This window comes from Calonectris borealis, chromosome 3 (genome assembly GCF_964195595.1).
Source record: "Calonectris borealis chromosome 3, bCalBor7.hap1.2, whole genome shotgun sequence".
NCBI classification, from domain to species: domain Eukaryota; kingdom Metazoa; phylum Chordata; class Aves; order Procellariiformes; family Procellariidae; genus Calonectris; species Calonectris borealis.
In genome coordinates, this window is record NC_134314.1 from 30,178,179 (window position 1) to 30,195,395 (window position 17,217).

General features: G+C 36.9%; 2 protein-coding genes across 13 annotated transcripts in view; one reads left to right on the plus strand and one right to left on the minus strand.

Annotated features, from left to right (window-relative positions):
* The window catches only part of PHF3 (PHD finger protein 3), a 54,247-nt gene extending 41,459 nt beyond the window's left edge, over positions 1–12,788 (plus strand). For all 12 annotated transcript variants that reach the window (XM_075145271.1, XM_075145273.1, XM_075145277.1 and 9 more), the window contains 7 exons: positions 1,655–1,786; positions 2,217–2,349; positions 3,501–3,696; positions 5,309–5,456; positions 7,004–7,093; positions 8,358–8,553; positions 9,736–12,788. In XM_075145271.1, coding sequence (XP_075001372.1) covers positions 1,655–1,786; positions 2,217–2,349; positions 3,501–3,696; positions 5,309–5,456; positions 7,004–7,093; positions 8,358–8,553; positions 9,736–11,915 — 3,075 coding nt within the window. In that variant the 3' untranslated portion in view covers positions 11,916–12,788. The remainder of the gene's footprint in view (positions 1–1,654; positions 1,787–2,216; positions 2,350–3,500; positions 3,697–5,308; positions 5,457–7,003; positions 7,094–8,357; positions 8,554–9,735) is intronic.
* Positions 12,789–15,227: 2,439 nt separating this feature from the next.
* Positions 15,228–17,217, minus strand: part of EYS (eyes shut homolog) — a 958,850-nt gene continuing 956,860 nt past the window's right edge. The window contains exon 48 of the mRNA XM_075145270.1: positions 15,228–17,189. Coding sequence (XP_075001371.1) covers positions 15,991–17,189 — 1,199 coding nt within the window. The 3' untranslated portion in view covers positions 15,228–15,990. The remainder of the gene's footprint in view (positions 17,190–17,217) is intronic.

A 17,217-nucleotide genomic window follows, 5' to 3' on the forward strand; every position in this document is an offset into this window, starting at 1 on the left:
TTCTTAAAACAGAAAGTCACACTATATTTATAGCTGTGTTGACAATTTAGAACGAGAAGCAGGAATATAAGGAGCTGTATTATTTTTATAGAAGATGCCTTTTTCTTAGATATTACCATGTTTATTGGGCAGTTAGTCCGATGATAGTTAACTGCAGCTGCTTAGAAATGTCCAGTTTACAGCTTCAAGTTTTCTAGTTTACAACATCTGGATTTGTGTCGGCAGAGTCCTTGTTATTTATATGCCACTTCATAGAACTGAAAGGCACAAAATTTGGGTAGTGTTAACTGGTATGCATTTTGTGTTTTGGTTTTATCATACTAGGAATTGTGGATTATATCAAATGACTTCCGATAAAAAATTAATGAGTAGGTAGTGTAACACAGAACACATGGAAATTCATCCTCTTGAATTCTGTGTGCTCAGAGTGAAAAAATGTTCAGTGATAACTGATTCAGTACAGCAGGATGCTGTTTTAAAGACTGCGATTTGCATTGCGACATAAATTATTCCTGTTTTTTTCCTTTTCTTTGCATTGCAACTAGATCTGTTTATGAATCATGACAACTTTTTGCTAGTTCCTATGCAAAAACAGTTGTTGAATTATTGTATTATCTCAAAGTTGTTTTGAGGGCCTAGAAAGGCATGAAAAGTTTGTTTATTCTGTAGCTATCTAAAGCCCATCTTTTGAGGTACATCTTCATTACATTTATTTTTATTAACATCAATAAAATACTGAAAACAGACAATACAAAACAATATTCCACTGCTGTAAGGAACAGCTTTAAAACAAAAGCGTATGCTGCTCAAAAATTACTGAAGGGTCCTAACTATTTCAGAGAAATACTTCAAAATTTCTAGAATTTGAAATGGAATACAACATGTAAAATAAATAGCAATGTATCATTTGACTGTATTTTTCATTTTCTTACTTAAACAAGACTTTGAGACTGCTACTTACTATTTTTTTTTCAAAGTTTTCCCAATGTGTTCAAAAGTAACTGTAGGTATTTGGCAGACAGATAAAGCAGTTATAGAATCCGTGTTTCCTTATGAAACCAGGCTTAAAATATTGGGGACAGCCAACACAAACTGTTTCTGGTTTAAGAAGTAGAAATGTGCTTTAAGAAGCAATGTTAGAAATAACAGTTTATGTTTTGGTTTTTTGCAACAGAGCAAAGCAGCAGCGCTGATCAGAATTAGCACATCCATTACTTTAAGAATACATTTAAATGTTTTTATTGAGGTAGAGCATTAGGTTTATGTACTCAAAAACAAGCTCTTGAAAAATGATACAAATCTATATGTATTTATGTCCTACATTGTCCCTGTTATTATGGGAAAAGAGTTGATGCATTTTTTTTTCTTTAACTCTTGGAAAATCAGAATTACCTATTTTTAAATTTAGTGTTGAAGGTCTGCTTTGTAACTTGTTTAAATAAATGCCTGATAAGTACTCACTGCATTGTAGGTGAAGTTAGACCAGCTGCTTGTGCATTTGCTTTATGAAACTACTTGAAACCTGCAAAATAAGAATGTATTCTTTTTTTCCTAGAGGGTTTCCTAATTGCAATCGTATTTTCTGTTGTTATATTTGTGGATTTCCAAATGTTATTATATGGAAGTAAATATAAATAACTTCCTGTTTTTACAGACAATTGAAATGATCGAGAAAGAACAGAGGGAAGTTGAAAGAAGACCTATCACAAAAATTACTCACAAAGGAGAAATAGAAATTGAAAGTGAAACACCAATAAAAGAACAAGAGGAAGTTATGGAAATTCAGGTAGAAAAGAAAGCATGGCGACACAGTGTATTTAGTTTACATAGATAATATGGTTGTAAAGTGGTTTGTTTAATATTTTGTTGTTCGGATCTGTAATTATATGTTACATCTGTTTTGAGTTCAATTTTTCTTTTATCCTCATTGTCTTTCAGTTCTGGGCCTGGTGTTTTTTTGTTTTTTCATGTTGTATATGATGAATTCTGGCAATAGTAGAAAATATTCCAAATCTTATCTGAAATATATTTAGGAATATCAATTCATCCTTTTAATGCATTTGTAGATTTTGTGATAGCCTTTTAGGCTATACAGCTGAAGGGAGCGTCTGAACGGAAGAAAAATACCATAAAATGTTTAAGTAATATGAATAGCAATATTAGGAATATTAACAGAGGAAAAAAAGGCTAACTGAAATGAGTTTGACTTTTCTTAGGAACCTAATATGAAGTTGTTTGAGAAGTCAGAGGAAGCTGAAAAAGATAAAGAAATAAATGAATCTGCATCTCCAGACACTACAAGTCAACATAAAAATCATCTCTTCGATCTTAACTGCAAAATCTGCATAGGTAATTTTGAAAAGTGTGTCAAAATAAATATATCATGCTTGTATAATGCTTTTCAGTCATAAATCTCAGTATATATCAAGAATGTAAATAAATGGGGTTTTTTCCCTAGTTTGCTGACAAAGATGTGGAAGCAGTGTTTTACTTCATAATTTACAAAAGAGACAATATTAAAATGATAGGCTATTGGGATAAAGTTGTCTTCTATTTAAAAAAAAAAAAGATTGCAGAGAAAGAAATCCCTTTAATGGATGTACATGCTATTGTTGATTCCTCATTTCTTTATCCTATCCCGTTACAGTGGCAATATTTATGTATAATATTGTTTAAATATATACAATGTATAATTTATACATTGTATAAATATGTATAAAATGTATCATTTCTTTATCCTATTGCACTTCAGTGGCAATATGTAGTATTTTTGGTGCATCTTCCATGTCTTCAAGAAGAAGTCCTCTTCCATTTCTTTAATAAAAAATAAAAAACATTGCTGAACATGAGCCAGCAGTGTGTCCAGGTGGCCAAGGCGGCCAACGGCATCCTGGCCTCTATCAGAAATAGTGTGGCCAGCAGGAGCAGGGAGGTGATGGTGCCCCTGTACTCGGCACTGGTGAGGCCACACCTCGAATCCTGTGCTCAGTTTTGGGCCCCTCACTACAAGAAGGACATGGAGGTGCTGGAGCTTGTCCAGAGAAGGGCAAGGAAGCTGGTGAAGGGCCTGGAGCACAAGTCTTATGAGGAGCGGCTGAGGGAACTGGGGTTGTTTAGCCTGGAGAAGAGGAGGCTGAGGGGAGACCTCATCGCGCTCTACAACTACCTGAAAGGAGGTTGTAGCGAGGTGGGTGTTGGTCTCTTCTCCCAAGTAACTAGCGATAGGACAAGAGGAAATGGCCTCAAGTTGCGCCAAGGGAGGTTTAGATTGGACATTAGGAAAAAATGTCTTCGCCAAAAGGGTTGTCAAGCATTGGAACGTGTTGCCCATGGCAGTGGTTGAGTCACCATCCCTGGAGGTATTTAAAAGACGTGTAGATGTGGTGCTTAGGGACATGGTTTAGTGGTGGACTTGGCAGTGCTAGGTTCATGGTTGGACTTCATGATCTTAAAGGTCTTTTCCAACCTAAACGATTCTATGATTCTATGATTCTCTGCAGGCCGAATGGCACCACCTACTGATGATCTTTCTGCCAAAAAAGTGAAAGTGTCTGTTGGAGTTGCACGGAAGCAGTCAGACAACGAAGCAGAGAGCATTGCAGACGCGCTTTCTTCAACATCAAGTATTTTAGCTTCAGAATTACTGGAAGATGATAAGCAAGACTCATCCAAATCATCATTCACACCTCTCCCAAAGTAATATAAACTGTAGAAACAGTATTTTTAAATGAAAGACATTATTAACCTTGTTAAGCTTTTATGACTAAAGTTATTTTTTTTAATGGTATTTTATTAATTCATTTGTGTACTTGAAGTTGTACACCTCTTCGTCGGAATGGGGTTATCTGCTGGAGTAAATGGTGCTATGCATTTATATAGATAATAGTACATATATTGTTGTGATTATGAACTTCTAATTACCACATTTTCTTTTGGGGAAAAGTGATTGGGCAAAAGTACCTTATGTTTTATGGTGCAACAAGGCCTAAAAAGGCAGAATATAGATTTCATATTGTATTTTGCTATTAAGGAATGTAGTATGTGCAGTGCTGCAATTGAATGAGTGTGTGTGTGTTTGTGTATGTGTATACGTAAAGCTAGGGAGTTTGAGATCTCTCTAAACAGAGCATTTACACTGATAAATCAGGCTAGTTTCAAATCTCAAAGCAACACTTTTTCTAGAAACGACAGTTAACAGCAGCTTGTTTGATGTTTTGCCGTATTTGCTGTCAGTGCTCTCTTCATTTTCTTCCACACTCTGCTACCCACTAAAGAGGGAATTGCAATTTATGAGGCTGGTTTTTTGTGGTTTGAGGAAGGGTTTGCTAGAAAAACATTGCCTTCCAGTTATTTAGAATTGACTGGAGTTTGTGCTGAAATTCTGCCTTTATCAGAACAGTGGGATCCTTTACCGAGGGCAGTGCACTTTGTTTTTTGAATAGCTTGCTGAAGATTCAAAGAAGCAATTTCTAGTGTAGACAGAAAGAAACATAGGTTACTGTGTTACTGTAACAGTACATCTGGTATTACTGGGCAGCTAGCTCAAAACTGCTAATAGCACGCCTAGAATATTTTGATAACAACATGTTGGGAAATGTTGAAATGTGGCTGTAACCTTTTCCATGAGGAAACCCCCAGGCTGAGAAACACTCCTCTGTGAAATTATTTAAGTCTTTTCATTTATTCCTTGCAGCTGCTTTATTGACAAAACCGAGGCTTTTTTTTGAAGGGGGGAAAAAAAGCTGATTTGTACAGCTGATATTGGAATTAGGAGGAGGCGTTCACAGAAGCTGTGGAAGTGATGCATGGGTGAGAAGAGATGAGGAGCCAGCTTGCAGGACAAGGGAAGGGAAGGGGGACAGACAGTGTTGCAACAAAACGTGGGAGCTAGGAAAGCGGGGTGAAGATAGGCCAGCAGGCAGTATGTCGTCTTCTCCTCCCCTCCCTGTGGCAGGGGAGGATCTAACTGGGTCTGCAGCACCTATATGTGTTTGTGTGTCCTCTTCAGTAGCATTTAATAACTCTTGGACTAAATAATTTCAAATTCTCAAAAGCTACAGTAGTGAACTAATGTGCTGCTTATCTGATGGTCCTTCACGTAATATATGTAACTTCATGTAATTCCACTGGAAGGTGAGAAACATGGTTGTCTGCCTATCTCTTTTCATTGACCCTCAAGTATGCGTAACTGGAAAAGAATATTCTTAATGACACGTAATTTCTTTTACGAAGAAAGATTATGATTTACATGATATTGCATGATATATCATGTTCTAAACAAAGCGGTTTTTTGTTTGTCGTTTTTTAGGTCAGAAACACCTGGTACTGTGGAATGTGAAAGTCTGTTTCTGGCACGCCTGAATTTCATCTGGAAGGGTTTTATCAATATGCCTTCAGTGGCAAAGTTTGTTATTAAGGCTTATCCAGTTTCTGGCTCTTTTGAGTATTTAACAGAGGTACTTCCATTTACTGCAAAGAATGAAAAATTCATTTGTTAACTTCAGCGACTTGTTTACCTTGTAGGCTAATAATAGTATAATGATGAAAGGCAATGAAGCATGATCATTGTACTGAGTAAAGTATTTATGGGAGGATATAGGTTAGGGTATGTATTTGAAGTACAGTATTTTTCTGTTTGTCCTACATGGAGCTATGGTTCATCAGGATTCAAGTTCTTTGATATATTTTAAGAAGTTTTGCTCTCATCTCACTGACAGATGTTTCTTGAGGATGAGCAGCAGTATTTCCAGAGCTGGTTTTATAAAAGTTGAACTGTTTTTTGGTTATTATGGAACATCTTTTGTAGCATAAAGTATCCGGGAAAGATAGGACAAAATTTGCTACTGAAATAACCACCTCGGTGGCATCCATTTTCTGAATTAGAGGTGAGAAAATTGTAGCTCAGTTTTGAATTCAAAGCATTAAACAAGTCAATACCAGTTTTTGGAAGAGAAGTGTCTACTGGTGGTTTTTGTTGACACAGTGCAAGAAGCCGCCTCATCTTCTACAGCAGAAACCTGCGTAACAGGGTTTCTTTTTTTGCCTATCTGGTGGCAATTCTGGTCCTAACTTTCCATTGTAAGACTAAATAATCCCTTTTTAAAAAAAAAAACGTTTACGTAGTGTTCTCTTCAGTGTCTGAGAGGCAGGAAAACGATGCAACTGCTTATAATAGTTGTCTTTGTGTCATAAAGATCAGAGAGTTCAAAAGGCTCAGTGTTACTTTTCGCCAGTGACACGGGATGCATCAGCTTTCTAATTAAACGGACTTACGGCTTCTATTAATGTGATTATCTTTACTTTGCTGTAAATCTTCAGTGAAGTGCAGGGTATGCAGTACCCTTTAATACTAAAGGATTGTTTTACGAATAAAATGTGCTTTTCAAAACTCTTCTGCTTTATTTCAAAAACCTGTTTTTTCTTAGGTGTTCCTAAATGATTCTGAAAGTCTGTTTTTGTTACTTGTGAATAGTGAGCTTGATAATATCCAAGAACAAGTTTATGTCTATATATGCATGTGTGTGTAGGTTATGTTTTTCCCTCATGATTAAGATTCTGAAAGTTTATTATATTCCTTCATAGGTGTGGGGCTCTCATAGCTGTTTGATCTTACAGATAACTTGAGTGTTTCCAGAGCACAGTACAGTTATGTTTGCGGTTAATGTTACTTAAATAAATAATTTTGGGCAAGGTATAGATGAACAATATTGAATGATAACTATTTTAGTACAGATCATTAACTTTGCACTGAAAATCCTAATATAAATATCCAAGATTTAAATGTAAATTGATTTGTTTCTACTGTTGTTTTTCAGTATTCTGCTGTTGTTATCAATATTCTACTGATACTTTAAAATTATAATTTAAGAATTATATAAGAATTATATATAAGAATTAAGCTTATAAGAATTAAGCATGTTTTGAATATATGAAATAGATACTGGATGAAGGATTTACCACAATTTTTAGGTTGGATTCAGATTTCTGTTGTCCTTTCTCATAGGATTTACCCGATAGTATTCAAGTAGGTGGCAGGATATCTCCTCACACTGTCTGGGAGTATGTAGAAAAAATCAAAGCTTCAGGGACCAAGGTAAGAATTTTATGTATTTAAGGCTTGCTGTTTAACATATATCTTACTCACCCTAAAGATCTCTTTTTTTTCCCCGGAACATTTGTGAAATACGTGACATATGAAGGATAACTGACAGTTACGTTGAATGGGATGGATGACAGCTGATGGCATTTATTTTCTTACTGTCTAACCTTAACCTGTCATTTGCTGTTTGAAAATACTTGTATTCCTTTGAGACAGTAACTCATTATGAATGTTTGGACACCACTTCACATGTCTCAAGTGTTACCTTTCGTTTCAGTACTGTTACAGTATGCAAAACCATCTCAGTGGTCCTCTGCTGGACTTGTCCTGCTGTGTGCAGGTTGTCCTCGGGCTGGGGAGCCCAAAACTAGGTGGTGTTCTCCAGATGCTCTGTCACAAGTGCTGGATAGAAGGGAATAATTATTTCCCTTGGCCTGCTGGCTGCTCCGGTTCTGACACCCAGCACGCAGTTGGCCTTCTTGGCATGGACGTGTTGCTGGTTCACATTCAGCTCATCTACCAGGACCCCCGCATCCTTTATGCCAAGCTGCTTTCTAGGCAGTCAGTCCCTCGGCCTGTCCTGCTGCATGGGGTTACTACATCTCAAAGTGCAAGATTTTGCATTTGCCTTTGCTGACCTTCATGAAGGTCAGCCCACCTTTTCAGCCTGCTGAGGTCCCTCTGAAAGGCAGCCCACACTCTTCAGCATATCGACCACTGCCCCTAATTAGGTGTCATCTCAGTTTTGCAGACTCTCCTGTCCCATCTTCCAGGTCATTAGTTAAGCCATAAACAGCATCAGTCCCAGCATCGACTCCTCAGCTGGGCTTTTGTTGTAATTCTGGGATCTGAATACTGATCTTCCCCAGTATTAATGGATATCTCGGACACAATGGTCTAAAAATAAAACTTTCTAGCAATGTTATGGGTGGGAAGGGGAATAATTACTTGGAAGCTGGCATGCTTCCCTAAAACTTTTTATTTAGCTAAATTTTTATAGCTAAATTTTTTATTTAGCTAAATTTATTTATTTAGATGTTGGCTTTTCTGTTATGCACTGTAATTAATTTTTTTTATACTAAATGCTTTTTATTTGTTTTCTTCAATTTTCCGTAATTATTTTTGTGCCTGTTTCTGCTCCTGTATCCTCTGTTGTTCTCTGCCTTCTTGGGGAGGCTTTTTCTCCTCCTCTGAACTGTGCTTTTGAATAATAGAAAAACGTATCTGACCATCTTTTTCTCTCTCTTTTTGTAAACAGGAGATCTGTGTAGTTCGCTTTACCCCTGTAACTGAAGAGGATCAGATATCCTATGCGTTGTTGTTTGCCTATTTCAGCAGTAGAAAACGTTATGGTGTAGCGGCCAATAACATGAAGCAAGTGAAAGATTTGTACCTCATCCCTTTAGGTTCCTCAGATAAAGTTCCACATCATCTTGTGCCTTTTGATGGGCCTGGTAAGTACAGCTTGGAATTTGGAACTTTATTATCATAACCCTACTTAAAGAAGTTTACAACAGAAATGTAAGGGAAAATTACATTTAAAAATGGCAGCTATTCTGTTCAAACATGTCATGAGTTTTCCATAATGTATTAGCTTCCTTGAAAAGATACTAATTTCCTGTTTTAAGATTATTCTGATACTTTAAAGTATTGTTCTTGAAAAAATTACTGTGTGTAACTTTGTTTTGTTTACTACATTCTTCCTCTAACCCAGGTGGCTTTGTAGGTTACAATCTCAGTAAATTCAGTGGTGCAAGTGAACTATGATAGTAGTCGTACGAGTTCCAAATTGATACTGTAACTTTAAAATAGTATTTTTCATTATTTGAAATGTACCAATTCCTTTTTTCCTCAAGTGTTCCAAACTTCCTTAAAAAAAAAAAAAAAGACATGGAAAGTTTAAAAAACAGGTGGGCAAGGAAGAAAAGATCCTGAAATGGCTCTCAGTTGTTCTGCTTTCACCTGAGTTATTTTTTATCAATTTTATTTTGGTTATAAAAATTTGTGGATGATTTCTTCTTTTGAGATAGGCAGGGCCGAAATGAAGAGAGGTTGTTTTTTCCCAAGAACCTAAATTACACAGAACAAAATACATAGTAAAGAGATAGCTAATAGTGTACCTTTAAATACAGTGCCCTCCTGCGATGAGGGAAGCATTTTGGAAAGTCACTCTTGGTAAATCTTTGAAGAAGTATGCCTAACACAAATTGATTAGGAGATTTTGTGGTAGCAAGTGTGCTATTTACTTCCCCCCCCCCCCCCCCTTGTGCTTTGCTACCACAGTGACCAGACTGTAGCTGCGTTAGACTAACATGATGATGTTTAACTTCTCTGCTTTTTCTTATGTGACTAGATATCCTATATAACTGTCTCGTACTCTGTATTTGGAAGTTATAGTGGCAATATAGTACCTAAAGCAATTTTAATTTGCAGTGTTTGAAGTCATAATTTTTATGTTGGAAATATATTTTTTGATTATTTTAAGTATTGTTTGTTATATTTGATGGAAATTTCAAATGTCATAAAATGAATACTTTCTATAATATATTGTAAGAATATGGAGGTTATTTTTGTTAAAATGATTGCCTGAACCAAAACATAACGAGATGATAAATTGCTGTTACAATTTTGTACAGGGATTGAAATACACCGACCAAATTTATTACTGGGATTGATAATTCGCCAGAAAATGAAGAGGCAGATTACTGCTGTTGCAAGTGTTACTAGCAGTTTTGTGGACGAAACTTCTGAAAGTACCTTGAGTAACTTGCCACCAGAGAAGAAAAGCAAGCCAAACAAACCTGAAATCTCTCATCATGAGTTGGCACTAGAAGAAGAAGAGGAAAATGATTTTTTTAATTCCTTCACAACTGTGCTACACAAGCAGAGAAATAAACCTCAGCAATCTAATGTGGAAGATGTTCCAGCAGTTATTGAACCGTTGGTGGAAAGTACCAAACATGAACCACCGAAGCCTCTCAGATTTCTTCCTGGAGTCCTGGTTGGATGGGAAAATCAGCCTTCTACTCTGGAGCTAGCAAATAAACCATTGCCAGTGGATGATATTCTCCAAAGCCTGTTGGGTACGACAGGGCAGGTATATGAACATGGCAAGGCAGAAGCGAGTCCCAGTGAAGACATACCATTATTAAATGAACAAGCAACCTTAAAAGAAGAAAACATGGATGTTGCTGAGGTAACTACAGAAGTTAGTGAAGCAAAGACTGGTTTGGATGATCTACAAGAATCCACTAACGCTACTGTGACTGTGGATGCAGCAGCTGTAGGGACTGCAAGTTCTGCAAGAAGTGCTGGATCTTTGATAGGGCTGAGTCTTAAGGGAAAACCTCCAGATGTCTCCACAGAAGCATTCTTATCAAATTTATCTGCTCAGACACAGAATAAAGAAACTGAAGAAAGTAAAGAAAATGATCCAAAGCGGCAGTTACCCGACAAAGATAACGTTGCACAGGAGATCAGAAGGACCACAAACTCCAGCTTTTCTTCTTCCTCATCAAACGCAGGGAAAAAACCCAATGAGAACAACATTAATGTAGGCTCTGCTGAAGGTACCACTGCTAATACCTCTAAATCACCGCCATTTATTAATCTTAAAAGAGACCCACGACAGGCAGCTGGACGAAGCCAGCAGTCTAATGCTTTGGAAAACAAGGAAGGAGACGTTAGCAGAAATGAAGACCGACACAATGCTTCAGGAAATGATCAAGTGGAACCAGAGAACAAACAGTCTTCTGGAGAAGTGGGCTCAAACCTGTATCAAAGTGATGCACAAACCAATGAGACGCAGTACAGTGCAACTGCAGCAAAAGCAGATAACGCAGGCACATCACGAGCAGAAGATACCAAACACTCACAGGAAGATGCACTGATGCAAAACATTGAAACAGTGAACTCATTTAGAAGAGGACCAGCAGCAACTTCATCTCATTTTGAAACCGAAAACTCTTCTCGTTCTGAATTTATTTCCAAAGCCCCAAGCCCTATTACAAGTGGCAGCTTCTCATCTGTTAGACCTCCACAGCAGAATTTTCAGCATCCTAAATCTAGTCCATCTGGATTTCAGTTTCAGGCTCCTGCACCTCATAACTTCCCTCCACAAAACAACCCTATGTTTGGATTTCCTCATTTACCACCTCCACTTCTTCCTCCTCCAGGCTTTGGCTTTCCTCAAAATCCAATGATGCCATGGCCACCAGTAGCTCATTTATCAGGTCAGCCACTACACTATGCCGGACCCATTGCACAAGGGCTACCAGTGGCTCACAAACAGTCAAGATTTTTGGGGCCAGAAAATTTTTTTCAGAGTAAAGACAGTAGGAGACCAGAAAGACGCCACAGCGATCCTTGGGGCAGACAAGAACAGCATTTGGAGAGAGGGTTCAGTAGAGGAAAAAATGATCAACATAGACAAAGATTTTACAGTGAATCCCATCACCAAAAGAAAGACAGACATGAAAAAGAGTGGAACAACGAAAAATACTGGGAGCAAGATTCTGAAAGAAATAGACGCAGAGACAGAAACCAGGAAAAAGAGAGAGAGAGGAAGAGTAGAGAGGAAGGACAGAGAGACAAAGAGAGATTGCGATCTCCACACAGTGATAGGGCTGCTGATGGCAAAAGCCCCAGAGAGACTAGAAATCCAGAAAAAAAGACAGAGAAGCCTAAAAGTGAAGAACAGGCTCATGAAAAAGATAAGGAGAGGGAGAAAAGCAAAGAGAAGCATAGAGAACGAGAAAGTGAAAAGAACAGAGAGAGACATAGGGACCACAGTGACAGAACTAAAAGCAAAAGGTAAAAAGATGCAGGCAGTCTTTCAAAATCCTATTTAAATAAACTGTTAGAGTAATGTCGTAAAACTTTGTATTAAAAAAAAAAACAAAAAAAAGCCTGCTAGGATTGTGCCATCTTTTTTATTCAGTGTTGGTGTTTTGCAGAAACAAGTCTGTGTTTTGGTACCACTCGATGTACCAATACTCATCCTTTTTTTCATTATACCAACTATCGCTAGAAGTAGGAGTTTAATATTTTTAAAAATTTTACATTGCTGTATATTCAAAATTTTAAAGATTTCTTTTATTAATATGCAATAAAGGCTTAGAAATTTTCTTAGCTGATGAAGTTGGCTTTAGTCAAGTCTGCAATATAGTTGCTGCCTTTGGTAATTTGTGCTCTCTTCTGTTTTAAGATGCTCTGATAATTTTAAAGGTGAATTTCATACAATAACCTTCTTTTTAAATTGCACTGTTTTTAAAGACTGTAGCAAAGCCTCAGAATCCACACACATTACAACAAAATATAATATGCTTGGTGGTGTGAAGAGTTTTTTTAAATTATTCAGTAGTACAGTAAAATAATTCAAGTGTATTTCATTAGTTTTTCAAGTATTTCCTAAGCATCTGAAGCAGTTTGTGACCAGAAATTGGAAGGCTGAGCTGCTCGAATGTTATTGCTTTAAACTGCACTTGTTTTAATAAGAAAACATTTTTAATCTAAATTCTTGAAAATATGATTTGTAGTAGTTAATTCATTTCTCCCACCATTTTCCATGCTTCAAAAACTTGAATACCTAAGCTTGTACATTACTTTGTGTTTTGCTATCCTTTTTACTGTAAAATGTAAATATTTTAAGGGATATTTTGATTCTAAAATGATAAAACTTTCTCACATACTGTGTGTGTTTGATTTCATAGGTGTGAAACTGTAGGCTAAATGAATATAGCAGGCTGAGTTACAGAATGCCACATTTGTTGTACACTTCATGGCTCGGTCGTTTAAAGTTTTGGGGGACGAAGAGGGCGGAGAAGGGCAGAAGGGTGTTTGTACCATTGGGACTTCTAATAAATTGATATTTTGTAGTGACTACCATCCACCGATGTGAAACAAAAAGCCAAAAAAAAAAGCAAACCTGAAAACAAACTAAAATCTCCTGCTCTTACGTCTTAAAATACACTGGTCATTTTGTTGAGTCTGTCAGAAACAACAAAAATACTCCGCTATATAAAAAACCCCTTAGGTTTATTGTTCTGTCTCTCACTGTTTTGCTTTTCACTTTGAGTACATGACCTTATGTACTGATGTAGCATTTGCACTTTGCTGGAGAAAAGCCTCTTCTTTCCAGAAGGGTCTTTCCAGTTTAACAACACACTAATTGTTAGTTTTAATTATGAATATATTTTAAGGTAAAATTTCATTTGGATAACTTGCAGGTAGCTTCATGGTCAAATTGACTAAAATTACAAATCTTGCACCGAATAAAGGGGGTGGTAGACTTTTCTTAAGTAATGTTTCTTAGATGCATAGTTGAGAAGATTCATAAAGAAAAAAATCCTCAGTTTGTTAGTAACTAGAAGCAATATTTGAACTTTTAACTTTTATAGCATGATAACATGATTAAATTAGTCTTTTCCAAATTAATTCCATGGTCTGTATAGCAGTAGTGCCGTTGAATATATCTGGTAGTATTATGCATGTGTTGTGTTGTTTAAATATTTAAATCAGGGTTCTTTAGACACAGAAGTGCACCAAAGCGTTGTTCTGGTTTTTGGAGTAAGTTTCAAGTCGGCAGCTCTGCTTGTGAAGATTTTCTTTTGACCTGTTCAAAAGTAGTCTACTCCGGGTCTCTCACATTCATATCCATTTGAGCTCTAAAAATAAACTGGGAGCAATGAAAATTGCAACTGTCTGTATGGAAGGGACAGGAATGCTTTCTGCCAGAACTACCAGAAATAATTTGTTTGGAAAGAATATGTAAACATTTTCCAGGTTTGCCAAGTGCTTTACTACCTGCCTCTTGTATGTAGAACCCGAAGAGAGCCACAGTAAAACAGCTCTTGAGGGAGAGTTTTGTTAAGAGTTTAAATTAACAAGCAGCGACAGTTTCCAGGATTTGGTCCTAGAATTTGAGTTAGTGTAATGGGAATAAATCCCGCTACTACAGGAATAAAGGATGTTGTCTTCTCCATTGCCTTCAGTCACTCTCCTTCCAACACCTGTGTTAGCTGGAAGTGCTCCGATTACTTGTTACTTGTTTTACACTGAATCACTGCTCAGGCCACAAAAAGCAGTGTGCACTGACAAGGAACTGGCAGTACACCAGGAGCCCCAGAGAGAACAGGACAAACCCTAAGTATGCTCCCTTCCCCATCACATGGCCATAAAAGGCCCTCTGAAGAGAAACTGGAAGAGGAGAAGAATCTGGAGCCAGCTCAAATGCCAAGTGGGCTTCATGAGCTGCTTGTTGGGAAGAGGGGAAGAAGCTCTATTGCATCAGGCTGATCGTTTGAGGGCTCAGAGCAGCTGAAGAGGATAGAAAGAACCTCACAAAGATGTTTGCAGATCCTCATTAAAACATCTCAGGATAGTTCCATCATCCCCCCACCTTAGTTATCTTCAAGTCACCTGTAACTGACTTGGCAGTGCATTCATTGCTACATACCAATTATGATTATGTGGAAAGTAATGTGTGTCACCTAGTTTTATTGTGCTTTTTGTCTCTGCTCCATATCTGCTTTTAAGGAAAGACAAAAAAATCCCCCAGAAATAGTTACTTGTTTCTGATCGGTACCCACTGAAGACTTGTATTTGGAGAATTTCCATGCACGGAGGTGATGGTTTATTATGTGCTTTTGAGCAATAGTAAAGTAAAAAAGGAAGGGAGAGGAATCAATCACTATTATTTTTATTTAAGTATTTTACTTATACAGTAAGCCATCAGTCAAATGAGAAATGTAGATACCATCATAAATCACTTGTTTAAGCACATTAAAATATAACTTGATTTATTTTGTTTTTATTGCTCACTACACTAGAATATAACTGAGCTTTTTCAGAAGGAATAGCGTTTTTGCATTTATATATGAAGAACTCTATTTACTTTTGAGATTATAAGTTCATGGAAAATACAGTCATGAAAATTCAATTTACTAAAGACAAAACCTTTGTCTAGTAAAATTTCAAAATCTCATTTAGGGGCATATAAGCCAGAAGGGTATAGCTAAAGCAAAGCAATTCTTAGACTTTCTAGTTTTTAAACTGTCAGGAATAGAAGTTATTTGTAGGCAGACTGCCACGTTCCCATATTCCAGTTGTGAATGGTTAAAACAAAAAGTTTTCATGTAGTCAAACAGGGGAGACCTGCTGGAGAAAAACAGCAGGCATATTATATCTGTTCAGTGATTAAAATACCTTTTCTGCTCTTAAAATCATTCTTCTTTAAGTGTAATATTTTAACATGAAGACAGCCTTAAGTTCTACCCTTTTACATAAATGCATACGCGATGGATAGAGACTCAGAACGGGGGCATAACAACTTCATTACCTTTGTGGCGTTAACAAGTAATTACAGATGTTACAATTCTAAAAATTCTCATTGCAATAAACGTGCTTTTTGCCCCAAGTACACCTTTTTTCTCTCCCCCCCCTTTCAGTTTCTACACTTGACTTTAATATTACAAAATTATGAAAGAGAAACTCTGCATTCTAATAAAATTTAAGAGTTTTGGAGAAACCGCTAAGTTGTCTGTTCTTATAAAGCAACAAATGATACTGGAGTGACGGTTGGCTTTATAAGCTAATTACTACCTATTTGTCTACAAAACTATTTCCAGCACGATAAAGAAAAAAACTGCAGACTTTCCCGTTATTTTAAAGTAAATCCTAAAGAGTATGTATAAGTAACTTCATGAGTAAAACATCTGATCGCATTTTATATATGCTATTAATACTCAACATTAAAAAAAGAAAAGGAGTTAAGGACAATTTTATTAAGTGCTTTCTTATGTTGGTTCCCAAGTCTTATGCTGCCAGCTAGCACAAGAAACAGGAGGAAAAGGAAATTTGTCACTTTTGAAGAGTCTTAAACAGTTTGTCAATTAATTTCCCTGATTTCCATTGTAAACATTATACCCTTCTGCTTTCATTAGCTGAATCTTCTTAGAATCTTGGAAGAGCACAACATCTTTAATTTTACCAATGAATTCCTTCTGAAAAAGCCCTGTAGTGACTATATTGACTTTCCTGCCAATTTCAAACCCACCAAAATAACAAATGCCACCATAGTTTAAAGCAGTGTATTTTCTCTGTGGATCAATATCTTCAAAAAGAATTAGCTCCTCATCAAGATATACCTTAATACAAGTTTGGTTTTGAACTACAGTAACGAAATGCCATCTTTCATCACAACAGGTGGAGTATTTGCTATGAATTAGAGGAACAGAGATTCTTTCTCCAAGATTAATCACAATTTTTAACGTTCCATTGGCAAGACCAATGGCAAGGAAATCATTATCTTCATCTTCACCTTTTCCCATCCATACTATTAAGCCTTCAGTTTGATCGGTAGTAAAATTTAAAGAAATACGGCTGTACTGGAGGTCTCTTTTTCCATAATAAGGATCTGTGTATTTGATGTAGGAGTTGCCGACGAACTTTGCTATAAAAAATTTGATTTTGCTATCGCAGTACTTACCTGACCAGCCTAATGCACATGCACAGATATATGAAAAAGAAGTAGGTTGAGGAATACAGAGAGCTTGAGACCCACACCTGTTTTGTGAACAGTGAATAGATTGTTCACATGTGCTCCCTATCCACTCTTGTGGGCAAGAGCAAGAAAAGCCTGAGTTTTCAACTTGACATGTTCCATTATTTTTGCACACTGTGTACCCACAAACTGTTCCGTCACAGTCACCAACATTGGCCCCATCTTTGGGGTCAGTCACGGTAAGCTTCAGTTCCCTGTTGTTTATAACAATTTCTCGTATACAACCGGTGAAACCCGTGGGTTCATTTTCTACTGCCATGGAATTAACAAGGTCTAAGGAGGACACCCCTCCAACAAAAAAATCCGTGTGTGTGTCTAGCGCGTTCATTCCAGGACTAGCTTTTTGAGTAACGTTGATACCATCCAGGTCCAGGTAGCCTTCATTACCAGCTCTTCCTGCTTTGAGTGAATGCCATGTATTTCCATTTGCCTGGATCTTCTGAAAGGTCTGTAGAATGACTGTCTTGTCACCAAGATTGTAGCGTAACTGTAGAAATCCATTCACTAATGATATGCATAGAAAGTCACCTGTAAAAAACAGTATAAAATAGTTTTA